This window comes from Octopus bimaculoides, chromosome 15, assembly GCF_046866305.1.
Source record: "Octopus bimaculoides isolate indiv1 chromosome 15, ASM4686630v1, whole genome shotgun sequence".
Lineage (NCBI taxonomy): Eukaryota > Metazoa > Mollusca > Cephalopoda > Octopoda > Octopodidae > Octopus > Octopus bimaculoides.
This window is the reverse complement of record NC_142942.1, coordinates 24,898,838-24,912,216: the sequence shown is the minus strand read 5'-3', so window position 1 is coordinate 24,912,216 and position 13,379 is coordinate 24,898,838. Positions and strand designations below refer to the sequence as shown.

The 13,379-nt window shown below is 36.6% G+C and overlaps 1 protein-coding gene across 4 annotated transcripts in view; it reads left to right on the top strand.

Moving 5' to 3' along the window:
• LOC106881410 (uncharacterized) overlaps window positions 1–13,379 on the top strand; it is a 59,567-nt gene that overhangs the window by 29,812 nt on the left and 16,376 nt on the right. For all 4 annotated transcript variants that reach the window (XM_089363607.1, XM_089363605.1, XM_089363606.1 and 1 more), the window contains 5 exons: window positions 2,618–2,707; window positions 3,911–4,023; window positions 4,510–4,574; window positions 5,048–5,155; window positions 11,832–12,092. In XM_089363607.1, coding sequence (XP_089219733.1) covers window positions 2,618–2,707; window positions 3,911–4,023; window positions 4,510–4,574; window positions 5,048–5,155; window positions 11,832–12,092 — 637 coding nt within the window. The remainder of the gene's footprint in view (window positions 1–2,617; window positions 2,708–3,910; window positions 4,024–4,509; window positions 4,575–5,047; window positions 5,156–11,831; window positions 12,093–13,379) is intronic.

Here is a 13,379-nt window from a genome sequence, read left to right as displayed (position 1 = left end):
CCGCACGAAAACGGCCACGCTCGAAATGGTGTCTTTTATGTGCCACCCGCACAAGCCAGTCCAGGGGCACTGGCAACGATCTCGCTCGAAAATCCTACAGGAGCCAGTCAGGCGGTACTGGCAACGGCCACGCTCAAAATGGTGCATCTCATGTGCCACCCGCACAAGAACCAGTCCAGGGGCACTGGCAACGATCTTACTTGGCTTGCCGGGTCTTCTCACGCACAGCCCATTTCCAAAGGTCTCGGTCCGTAGTCATCGCCTCGGTGAGGCCCAATGTACGAAGGTCTTGCCTCACCACCTCAGCCCAGGTCTTCCTGGGCCTACCTCTTCCACGGGTTCCCTCAACTGTTAGGGTGTGGCACTTTTTCACGCAGCTATCCTCCTCCATTCTCACCACATGTCCATACCAGCGCAATCGTCTCTCTTGCACGCCACAACTGATGCTTCTAATGTTCAGCTTTTCTCTCAAGATACTTACACTCTGACGGGTATTCACATTGACATTACACATCCAACGGAGCATACTGGCTTCATTCCTTGCGAGCTTACGTATGTCCTCAGCAGTTACAGCCCATGTTTCACTGCCATGTAGCATGGTTGTTCGTACGCATGCGTCATACAGTCTGCCTTTTACTCTGAGTGAGAGTCCCTTTGTCGCCAGCAGGGGTAAGAGCTCTCTAAACTTTGCCCAGGCTATTCTTATTCTAGCAGCTACACTTTCAGCGCACCCACCCCCACTACTAACTTGGTCGCCCAGATAGCGGAAGCTATCGACTACCTCTAGTTTTTCACCCTGGAATGAGATAGAAGTTGTTTCCTGTTTGTTTGCAGTCTTTATTGCACCTGAACATCTGCCACAAACAAAAACTAACTTGCTAGTTAACCTGCCTTTGATGTTGCTGCACCTCTTATGTGTCCATAGCTTGCACCGGGTACATCTTATAGAGTTACTACCTACTCCTTTTCTACATACTGAGCAGGGCCATCTACCTGAAGGGGTTTGTGTTTTATCTACCTTCCTACTTATTAGGATTTTGGTTTTAGCTAGGTTGACTCTAAGGCCCTTCAATTCTAGACCTTGCTTCCACACCTGAAACTTCTCCTCTAGTTCTGATAGTGACTCCGCAATTAGGGCAAGGTCATCAGCATAGAGGAGCTCCCAGGGGCAACCTGTCTTGAACTCCTCTGTGATTGCCTGGAGGACTATGGTAAATAATAGGGGGCTGAGGACGGAACCTTGGTGGACCCCTACCTCTACCCGGAATTCATTGCTGTACTCATTTCCAACCCTCACCTTACTGGCCGCATCTCTGTACATGGCTCGCACAGCTCTCACTAGCCATTCTTCTATCCCAAGTTTCCTCATTGACCACCAGATAAGGGATCGGGGGACCCTGTCAAAGGCTTTCTCCATGTCAACGAAAGCCAGGTACAGAGGTTTATCCTTGGCTAGGTATTTCTCTTGCAACTGTCTCACTAGAAATAAGGCATCAGTAGTGCTTTTACCTGGCACGAACCCAAACTGCATCTCATCTAAATTGATTCGCTCCCTAATTAGTTGGGCTATGACCCTCTCTGTAACTTTCATAACCTGATCTAACAGCTTGATGCCTCTGTAATTATTTGTATCTAAAGCGTCCCCTTTACCTTTGTAGCAGTTGACTATGATGCTGCTACACCAGTCATAGGGTATGACTCCTTCGTGTATCACCTGGTTCGTAATACGGGTGACTAGGCTATAGCCAACACTGCCAGATATTTTGAGCATCTCTGCAGTGATTCCTGATGGGCCGGGGGCTTTCCCGGTCTTCATACTCTTAATTGCTTTATCTATATATATATATACATATATATATATATATATATATACATATATATATACATATTCATATATATATATATATATATATATATATATATATATATATATATATATATATATATGGGGTCTGTATGACAGTGTATAGAGGAATATATCATTCAAAGGAGTTCCAGATCTGTCTGTTTTTTTAATGTTTTATCTATATTCTTATAATATTAATGTAGGATATACAATATATAATATATTCAGTAAAATGAAATGAAGTATTGATTGTCTTATTGAATAAATGAAATATTGAATATTAAATATTAGTAACAGGAGTGTTGACAACAGTTGTATGCTAGCCCCTTAATTTTCAATACTTAATATTTCATTTATTCAATAAGACAATCAATACTTCATTTCATTTTACTGAATATATTATATATTGTATATCCTACATTAATATTATAAGAATATAGATAAAACATAAAAAAAAAACAGACAGATCTGGAACTCCTTTGAATTATATATATATATATATATATATATATATATATATATATATATATATATATATATATGCATACAATGGGCTTCTTTCAGTTTCCACCTACCGAACCCACTTATAAGGTTTTGGTTGGCCTTGGGCTATTGTAGAAGACACTTGCCCAAGGTGCCATTCAATAGAACTGAACCTACAGCTAAGTGGTTGGGAAGCCAACTTCTTGCTGGCTTTGGCATTAAAACAAAACAAAAATTCATTACCATCATCTTAGTTGTTGTTGATATTGTTGTCTCTTCTATTACCAGGCAGTGACGGCTTACTGAGGCGTGTCTCTGGAGGGAGTCAGTCCATCAGAGAGAACCTTGAACCTGAACTTGAACACAAAGCTCGTAAAGGTAAGCACTTTCAGTGCTCTATATTCCACACACACACAAACCTCTGTGTGTGTGTGTGTGTGGTCATTTGATTGGTTTTTATGTTTGTTTTTCCATGCTCTCTCTCTCTCTCTCTCTCTCTCTTAATCCTTTTAGCCCCTTGTGGAGCATAGGGCCTCAACAGTTATTTTCCACTTTTTGCGGTCATTGGCGTGTTTCTTGACTGCTGCCCATGTCAGGCCGGTGGTCCTGAGCTCGTCCAAAATGCTCTGCTTCCACGTCTGCTTTGGGTGTCCTCGCTTCGGTTATATGCATCTGTTATTGAAGCCCTGTTTTACAGCTGGATGCTCTTCTTGTTGCCTGTTGCTAACCCTTAATTAGTTCTCCAGCAAGAGATCTCTGAATTCAAAGACTCAAAACAAACAAAAGGCATTTTGCCAATTTTACTACATGCATTCATATGTTTTTGTGTTTTTCCTTTTGTTCTTTTGCATTTACTAGTTTCAATTGTGGAATACAACCATGCTGGAGCATCCCTTTGTGGTATTTTGTTGATGACAATGCTCCCAGGATTTATTTTAGTGATACACAGCATGTGTGGGATACATTTACTGGGTATCACAATAAATGGTTGAAGAAAATATTGTTTTTCTATGTGAAAATGATAAAATTTTCACTTTAAATTTTGTAACAATTATCTGCCCTACCTCCATTGATTTTTATATAAAAATAAAGCCAAAATATTCCTCTTCATGTTTGTATGATCTTCAACACAGCTCAAGCTATAATGCTCCAGTGCACTGAACGAGGACAAGGGCTACTGTTCAGTAGTCAAAAAAAATGACAAAGACAAACTTTGGAAATGTCTGGATGTTTGAGGGACCCTGACATGATCTGTAGTTAGATTTTAATGAAAACTCTATGAGAAGAAAGTTCACATGCAGAGCATTCAAATGATATATAATTTAGCATGGAAAAAATTAATTTTGACATGAAGAGGATGAAGCAAAAAGTGTTTTTACATGTTCAAACTGTGCTTGTCTCCATTGTGTGGTGTTCTTTAGAGATGCCTTTATTGACATAAGCGTTTCTGGATAATTTCTGAATGCATCACTGATGAAAATGTGTTGATAGTCTAAATAACTTTTAGTTCCTGCAGTCAGGACCAATTTCTAGGTTAGTGGCATTATAGGAAAATTCTCTTCTTTCTCTCTTTTTGAACAGTGAGCGAACGATTCTCTGAAAATCTTCACATTATCACAAACGAACCTTCCCTGGCATTTTTCCGAATTCAAGAACATGTCCGCAAGTCTCTTCCACAACTGGTAGAGCAAAAGGTAAGACAGAGATTTTCAGACAAAGTCTTGTTGGTTAGTCTCAGTTCAGTCCTGAGCCAGGAAATCTATAAGCAAAGGTGTTGGTGGGGTCAGGCTGGTGGTTGGTTTGGTAGGAAGTGTCCCTTCATATTATAGCTAGGACCACTTTACCTATTGGCTCTTCCCTTTCTTTTAGGGTGGTTGGGTGTGGTGTGAGGGAGAATCAGTTGTTAATTTTGCTTCAACTATACAATAAGTTAGCTGTGACTGTGTGGTTAAGAAGCTTGCTTTCCAACAACTTGGTTCCAGGTTCAGTCCCACTAAATGGCACCTTGGGCAATTGTCTTCTACTGTATCCCTGAGCCAGTTAAAACATTATGAGTGGATTTGGTAGATAACAACTGAAAGAATCCCATCACATGTTTATGTATATATGTGTATGTGAATGTTTATATATGTGTGTGTGTGTGTGTGTATTGTTTAATTCTCTCACTGTCTCTTCTTCAGCATGAAGTCCAAGAAATCCATCAAAATGTTCAAGGTGCCTGTTTTGATACAGAATATGCTAAAAAGTAAGTAAACAATGTTGTTGTTGTTATCTTTACTGTGTTTCTCTAATGGAACTCCTAACCCACCCACCCTCTCCACATGCACTCATCGTTTCCTCTTGTCATCTTCCACTCGCCCAGGCATTAACACCTTTTCTGTGACCGCAGAACAGCTCTCCTCTTTTAACAACTAGCAGTAATGAAACATAAAATTTATAGACAAACTGAAGAATTGAACTTAAAAGTGACCCGGGTCAAAAGGTCAGACAACAACAATACAAGAGACCCATATATCCAGAGGTACAATCAATAAGAAAAACTGCTGAGGCTTATAAACTCTCACCAGTAACTAATTTTCAAACAATTGCAGTGGAATTGTATTAGTTTGTAGGTCACAGAAGTGCTAACTGTTTTACAGTATGTTTTTTTCTCTTTTTTTTTTTATATATATTCTTGTCTGTAACCCATTCGTTGTCTTTCTTTTTCTCTCTCTGTAGTGCTGTAAATGCTATGCAGAACAGTAATGTCCATTTCCAGAACATTCAAGATCTCCTGAAGAATGCCATGTTCATGAAACAGCAAATAGAATATGAAGAATCTAGAAAGTAAGATATATTCTCTTTGTGTTTCTTACAACTAATGAATGTTGACACAGCTTTGTAGGCAATCAGGGGTGTTAGGCTAGTTTTAGAACAGTCCACAGTTTGTTTGCCATCAGGGGTGTCATGTAGCCTTGGAATAATACACACAACTATCAGTAGTGCATTCCACCTAGCATTTAATAGGTGCTGTGAGTAGGTAGAGCTTTTACTGCAGTACACAACCTATCTACATGTCAATTGGTTGCTGTTCTTTTTGATTAGCTCCAAGTAGAAGGCTTTCCATTTTGAAACCAATGTTATGGAGAGTTGCTTTGAATTTACGGTCCCTATTTACAACTAAGTGGACTGCCCTACTTGTCAGTTAAAGTGTTTTGACAACAATTTCAACTATTTGTTCTTATCTTGTTGTACCTATTTACATCTAGGTAGACTGTGCCATTTGTCTGTTAATGTGTTTTAGCCATAGATTCAACAATTTATTCCTAGCTTATGGTACTTATTTACATTTAGATGGACTGGGTCATAGTTATAATGCAATGCCTTTGACAGGATATAAATTGTTGACCTGGTGTCTAATAGTTCTAGCCTCTTCACTTCCTACTGAAACACAAAATTGTTACATAGGAACCCAAAAATCTCCCAAGGATTTCCAATAGTTATAAGGTATAATTATTTCATAAGTCAATAATTTTTTTTTTGCTTTGTTGTTTGCCCTTTTCTGTTTTTGTTTTGTTGCTGTTTTCTCCCACCTCCATCCCCACACCAATTCTCCAAATTTGGAAGTACTGTTCCACTTCTGTCTTCTACCCCCCCCCCCCCCGTCCCACCCACAGACTTATAAATTTTCCAAATTTTTCAGAAATAAAGTCACTCTTAAACCCACCCACCCCCAATCTTCCATCATTACAACCTGTGTGGTTATCTCTCCCCTTTGTTGTCAACATCATGTTGAGATTAGGGTAATGTGCAGCCAGTTTTTCCTCAGGTGATTAACGTAGAAGATTTAGAAGATAATACAAAGATTACTTGGTCATAGATGAAAATAAATTGGTAATGAATATTTTTTTTTTACACAACCATTTCGTATTGTTAGGTGACACTCTGAAGACGTTTTGGTATTTGTGTTGCATTTCATTATTATTTAATGCCCATGTTCCATGCTGGCATCGGTTGGATGGTTTGACAAGATCCAATGGATTCAAGGACTGCTTCATGCTCCAGTGTCTGTTTTGGCTTAGTTTCTATGGTTGGATACCCTTCCTAATGCCAACCACCTTGCAGTAGGGATTGGGTACATTTTTTTCATGCCACCAGCACTAATGAGGTTACCATGCGCCATGCAAGGCTGCAAACACCAAGGTGGTGGCACTTTATTCTAGGAGATGAAGGGTTAAACTATGAATTTGGGGGAGGTTTAGGTTGTTGTAGAGAAGCTACATGGCTTCTCACATTTAAGGGAGAAGGTGACAAGGATCAGTAGGTGTAAAGAGATAAAAAGTGGTGATGAGGTATCCAGGTGGTCCCTCAAGGTATGAAGTAAGTAGAATTGTGTGGGTGGAGGATAGGGTCCAATTCAATGAAGTAGTTGCCTCATCAAAGACCAGACCATGCTTTCAACTTTGTTAATTTCTTCATTCATTTTGACTTCTTTTTTTTTTCCATGCTGGCCCTTTCTCTCGCTGACCCTTGTCTGTTTTTATCAAGTAAAGTACGTCTTCTACTTCTTCAAAAGTGTAAAGCCAGGGGATAAAGGAAATAACAACATTACCGCAATGCAGCTCAGTGATTATTCATGAAATACAACCATAAACAAACATACAGACACGTAGGTAGGTGGGCACACACACACACACACACACACACATGTATATACAATGGGCTTCATTCGGTTTCCATCTACCAGAATATGCTCACAAGGCTTTGGCTGGCTCACGACACTTGAGCAAGGTGCTATGAACCCAAAGCCCCATGTTTGGGACACAAAGTTCTGAATCATGCAGCCTTGCCTGTAGTTCATAGGAAATGAAAAATATTTTTGCTGTGTTTGCACTGCTACTAATCAACAAGGGGCCACTATGTCACCATGCAACCTAGTAGAAATAGCAATCAAATTTTCCTCAGATGATATCCTTACAGTCTTACAAAAAGAAATATTGGACAATGTGGTCCCTAATGCACTGTGTCTGGTAAATAAACATGATTGCTGTTACTGGAATGTTTTGGTTGGTATGTGGCTTAGTGGTTAGGGTGTTGAACTCCTGATTGTGTGATTGTAGTTTAAATTCCTGAACTGGGTGATGCTTTTGTTCCACTCAGCTGGCAAAATTGAGTATTCCTGCAATGGACCATTTTCCTATCCTAATAATTTAAATATATTTCTAAACGTTTTATAAGTAATACAGTTCTATATTTAAGAGATGAGGAATTATTTACATTATTTACATTTGACGGATATTTGTCCTCATCTTGTTTGTTGTTAACACAACGTTTCGGCTGATATACCCTCCAGCCTTCGTCAGGTGTCTTGGGGAAATTTCGAACCTGGGTTCTCATTCCTAACGATATTACTATTATTATATCATTATTATTATTATTACTGTTATTAATCAGGTCGCTGCCATGAATCGAACTCGGAATCTTGGGGTTAGTAGCCTGCGCTCTTAACCACTACCCACGGGCATATGGCATAGTGGTTAAGAGTGTGGGCTACTAACCTCAAGATTCCGAGTTCGATTCATGGCAGTGACCTGATTAATAATAGTAATAATAATAATAATAATAATATAATAATAGTAACATCGTTAGGAATGAGAACCCAGGTTCGAAATTTCCCCAAGACACCTGACGAAGGCTGGAGGGTATATCAGCCGAAACGTTGTTTCAACAACAAACAAGATGAGGACAAATATCCGTCAAATGTAAATAATGTTTTATAAGTACTAATAATTTCTGGTCAAACCGTCTAACCCATGCCATCATGGCCAATGGACGTTAAATAATGGTGATGACGATCATGATGATGATGATGATGATGAACTTACCCATAAGCACAGTGAACATTAATAACAATAGCAACAACAAAAAATAAGAAGAAAATAACAAACAACAAAGCTATTTATGGACTCATGTATTTATGTATATTTATTTGTATTACTTTTTCTTCTTACTTTATCAACTTCTCAGGTCTCAGAAACATCAGTTGCCAAATTCAAATACTATATAACATCATTAGTAAGCTAATTGTGTTGATAGTAATTGATTAATTAGCTAGCAGTTGTAGCTGTATCGCCATGTAAGTTTTTTTTTTTTTTTTACAAATTTCAAGTTACCAGTATTTTCTATATATATATACACAGGTTGCAGCAGAAAAACCTCCCCATATTTTACACTGTAATCATTGTGGTGCCAATGAAATTAGGCAGGTGGTACTGGTGTCTTCATGTAGCGATAGTTACCATTTATCTTCTATCAAAACTTGGATCTTTATACATTGTGTGTTTTGCTGTTGAAACGTTTATCAACCTCTGCAGAATGTGACATGTTTTTCTTTCTTTCTGCTGCACACTGTGTGTGTTTGTGCATATATATATATATAAAATACTTGTGACAATACTAACACTACTATAATATCAGTATTGTACTGTAATCTACAACTATACTATTGTACTGTAACAGCAGCACTATACTGTAACTTCACTATGATACTACAAGTATATGTTATTCTACCTCTACATTAATGCTACTATAACATTTATGCTTTACTCTGCTATAACTATATTAATGCTATGATAAGGGCTATATACACTACATTATATACTCCATACTAACTACACTAATTCTACCAGAAATGTCATTTCTTTGTGTACTCTCTGGTAATGTTTCCCTGGGGTTCACCACATGTTTATCATTGGGATTCAGTTATTACACAGTCTAGCTATATTAAGTGGAATTATATTATTGTTAATAGATTCTATACTAACAAGCATTAAGGTAATAGTATAAGATGATGTACTGACAGGAATTAAGTAATGACATTGCATTATGAGAATATTTCCAAACCAACATCAACTATAAGAAAATGTTGGTAGGGAAATATGAGACTTACATGACTATTTCACTTCATGTGTGTGTGTGTGTTTGGCATTATAAGGGGCATTCAGATGTAGAAACCATGCCAAAAGAGGAATATACATGTGAGATGGGGTCTACCAACCCAAATAAGAAATAAACTGACACTGCAACAAATTGTCTAACTTTTTACTAACACGGAGAACAAGCATAATATGCTGCTACTACTACTACTGCTGCTGATGATGATTGTGTGTGTATGTATCTTCATTGCTATCATCATCACAATTGCAGATGTTGCTGTGTGGTAAAGGAGCTTGCTTCTCAACCATGTGATCTTAGGTTCAGTCCCACTGCATGGCACCTTGACCAAGTGTCTTCTACTACAACCCCAAACCAACCAAACCCTTGTGAGTGGATTTAGTAGAGAGGAAAGTGACAGAAGCCCATTGTATATGTGTGTGTTTGTGATTGTAAACTAGCAGCAGTGTCATAGAAGTGACATTGTTTGTTCTCAGTCTTCTGTGGAAGACATGTTTGACTTTGGGAAATATTGCCTTGCTTGGAAACAGGTTGGCAATAGGTCCATGTAACCCATACTAGCATGGAAAAGTTGATTTTAAGTGATGATGATGATATGTGTGTGTGTGTATATATATATATATATATATATATATATATATATTTATATATATATATATCACTGAGTTATTTCTATTTTTGTTTGAATTATTCAAATTACCTATGCTGTTACTATTTGTTACTCTGTATAAGTTTAAGTCCTCTAACTACTGGAGATAAAGTCAGACAGATATGCTGATGAAAGCTATTGAGGCAGAAACACGTGTGCATGACTGACCCCTTAGACAGTAAGCCTGCCCCTTTCCTTAATGTCAACTTTGAAGAATTCTTGGACCTTGAGATTATCTCCCTCAAGTTGAATGGATATCAAAGCAATTATGCGGATAAGCAAATTTCAAATATTAAATATAATATATTAGTTTGAAACATGAATCTCCTCTCATCTAGGTCGTCTCATAGGATGCCCCATGAAAAATGAGAGAAAGCAAAAGATGGAGACTTTCAGACAACAAATATTTAAGTAAAAATATACAGATGTTTTTATTAATAGCTCCAACTTACACAGAGTGCAACGACAGAGAAAATTGAAGGTGTGGAAGAAAGGTGTTATAAGTCCAGCAACGATGTCTGGAGGCATGGAGATCCATGATGATGTTGGTAGATATAGTTCATCTCAATATGCGGCTGTAAAGGATGCTATCAATTTTGGATGAAAGAAACCTCCATCATCAGGGTAGACATCTTACATTTCAAATCTTAATGCCAATATATAAAAGTCCAAATGGAGTAAGTGGAGCTAGAACACACATGGAAACCAAAAGTGTTGCTGAAGAGTTCACAGATGTATCATGAAAGTTTTCCAGACAAGGGACAGGCATTAAAATAATAAAATCACAGTAACAAACAAGTGAAGAAAAAAATATATATATATATAGTGTGTGTGTTTATTTGGCAAAAAATAAATAACGACCGAAATACAACAATGATATCTATATGTTTGTAATTAAATATTTATTGTTTCAAAGTCTCCATCTTTTGCTTTCTCTCATTTTACATAAATACATATTTTGTGTTTCATGCCAAAACTATTATATTCTATTTAATATATCTAATTTGTTTATCCATATAATTGCCTCTCTCTCTCTCTCTCTCTCTCTCTCTCTCCATTGATCTGTGGTCAAGAAATTCATTTTACAACCATGTAGTTCCAGGCTCAGTGCCATTGACAGAACTGTTGGTTGGTTAATACCTTTTGGGAGTAGAATTTGATGAACGAAACTTTGTTAAAGTCATACATACATATATATATATATATATATATATATATATATATATAATACAATACAAATAAATGAGTATATGCATATATACGTACATGTATGTACATACCTACATCTACCTGTATATATATCTATATATATACCTGTGTGAGTGTATGTACATAATTATTGCAGCTTTTTTTCAACAAATTTTATTCAACAAAAACAATAACACCATGTAACAACAAAAACATCTTTAAATGATCGTTCCAGAGCATATTCACCATCTACTTCAATTACCGTTTTCCATCTGCTTGGCAGACGCTCAGACCGTCATTTAAAGATGTTTTTGTTACATGTTACTGTTTTTGTTGAAAAAAAGCTGCAATAATTATGCACCAACCCAATAAATTGGTTGAATTTTATATCATTGATCTAATGTCGATTCCTAATCTTTCAAATATGTTCATTATCCCATCTCAACTCTCTTCATCCCTGGACTCTCCTTTTACCTCCCCCTTCCATCTCTTTATTCTCTCTCATTCTTTTCTCTCTCACTTGTTGTCAGTCTTCCTTTTCGCTGCCTACACCACCACCACCACCACCAACACCAACCTCATATCATTGTTATCCTCACTCTCACTATTTCACTGTTGTTCTGCTCTTTTGTTTTTTCTTCTTATTTTGCGTTGTTTTCCTCTCTTTGTTGTCCTCCAAATCTCGAATTGTTCCTCTTCAACTTCTACCTCTTCTCTCTGTGGAAATCAAAGACAACAGGAACGACGCCACCCAAGCATGTACAGCACCAGTGGAGGAGCAAGCAGTACATCAGACATTGCAGCGAGTGCACTGGTCAGCAGCAACAGTGGCAGTAGTGGTGGTGGTGGTGGTGGTGGTGTTGGTGGTGTTGGTGGTGGTGGTGGAAGTCGTAATAGTGGTGGTGGTAGTGGTGGTGTCAGCCGCATGAACTCGAGCTGTTGTACAGACAGCAGTGATAGCTCAATGAGTCAAAGTGGTTCTGGACAGCCAGGGTAGGTGACCTTTCACCTTTATTTTTGAATGGGGTGAAGGGGGATAAAGCATTAATTAGTTTTTTGGTTTTTTTGGCATATGCTCACCTAGTTTTAAGTGCAATGAGGGAATATTTTGATTCAAGATTCAACTCCGTATTCTTCATTTTTAAACTCTGTTGTTTTTTGTTTTCAAGTTTGAAACTTTCAAAATAGTAAATAAATTATTTTTGCTGTGGAGTTTGGAGGCATTGGGCTAAGTTAAAAGGTGAGAATATTTGGGGCTGTTGAGACCTCTCACTTAACTTTGCTAACCCTCTCCACCTCCAAAAAAAAAAAAACAGAAAAGGAAAAAATCCTGTTTTAACTCTAGTTAAAATTAGAAAATTTTCAAAATTAACATTTTTTAACCTTGAAAGGCAAAGTCGACGTTAGTTGCATTTGAACTCAGCATGCAGTGATGGGAAATACTACTAAGCATTTCGTCTAGCATGCTAACGTTTCTACCAGCCCCCTGTCTTAATAATAATAATAATAATAATAATAATAATAAAAATAATAATAAAAATAATAATAATAAAAATAATAATAAAAATAATAATAATAAAAATAATAATAATAATAAAAATAATAATAAAAATAATAATAATAAAAATAATAATAAAAATAATAATAATAAAAATAATGATAATAATAATAATAATGATAATAATAATAATAATGATAATAATGATAATAATAATAATAATGATAAAAATAATAATAATAATAATAATCACAACGCTAATACTAATCTGAAAGAAGAAATTAAAAAACTGAAATGCCAATCTGAAGTAATCAAAATGAAAGTAGAAAATTTTTTTACTCATTTCCATTTTGGTTCAATTTTCAATATAAGTTTCATTTTTAATTCCAGATTTAATTTCTCTTATCAATGTTTTGAAGTTTGATGTTTTTCCAAGCTAAATTTGACATATTTTCTTTAACCAGACTTAGTGGGGGGATAAAAAGCTGAATGTTGTTTCATTAATTCTAATATAAATTTTAAAGTGATCTGTGAGGTGATATTTTTTTCTGATACAATTTAGGAAAAAAAAAGGTGAGAGTTCTTTCTCCTGCCTTACTCCATTCATTTTTAGTTTTCCTAAAAAACACTCCCAAAAAATATCTCCCTCATCCTTAAAAAAAAAAAAACAGATTGAAATTTCAAACTAGAAAATAAAACTGAAACATAAAAGAAAAATGACACATAATGAAGGTGTCATACTTTGAATCAAAATCTCCCTTTTTGTTGAAGAATTGTTTAGG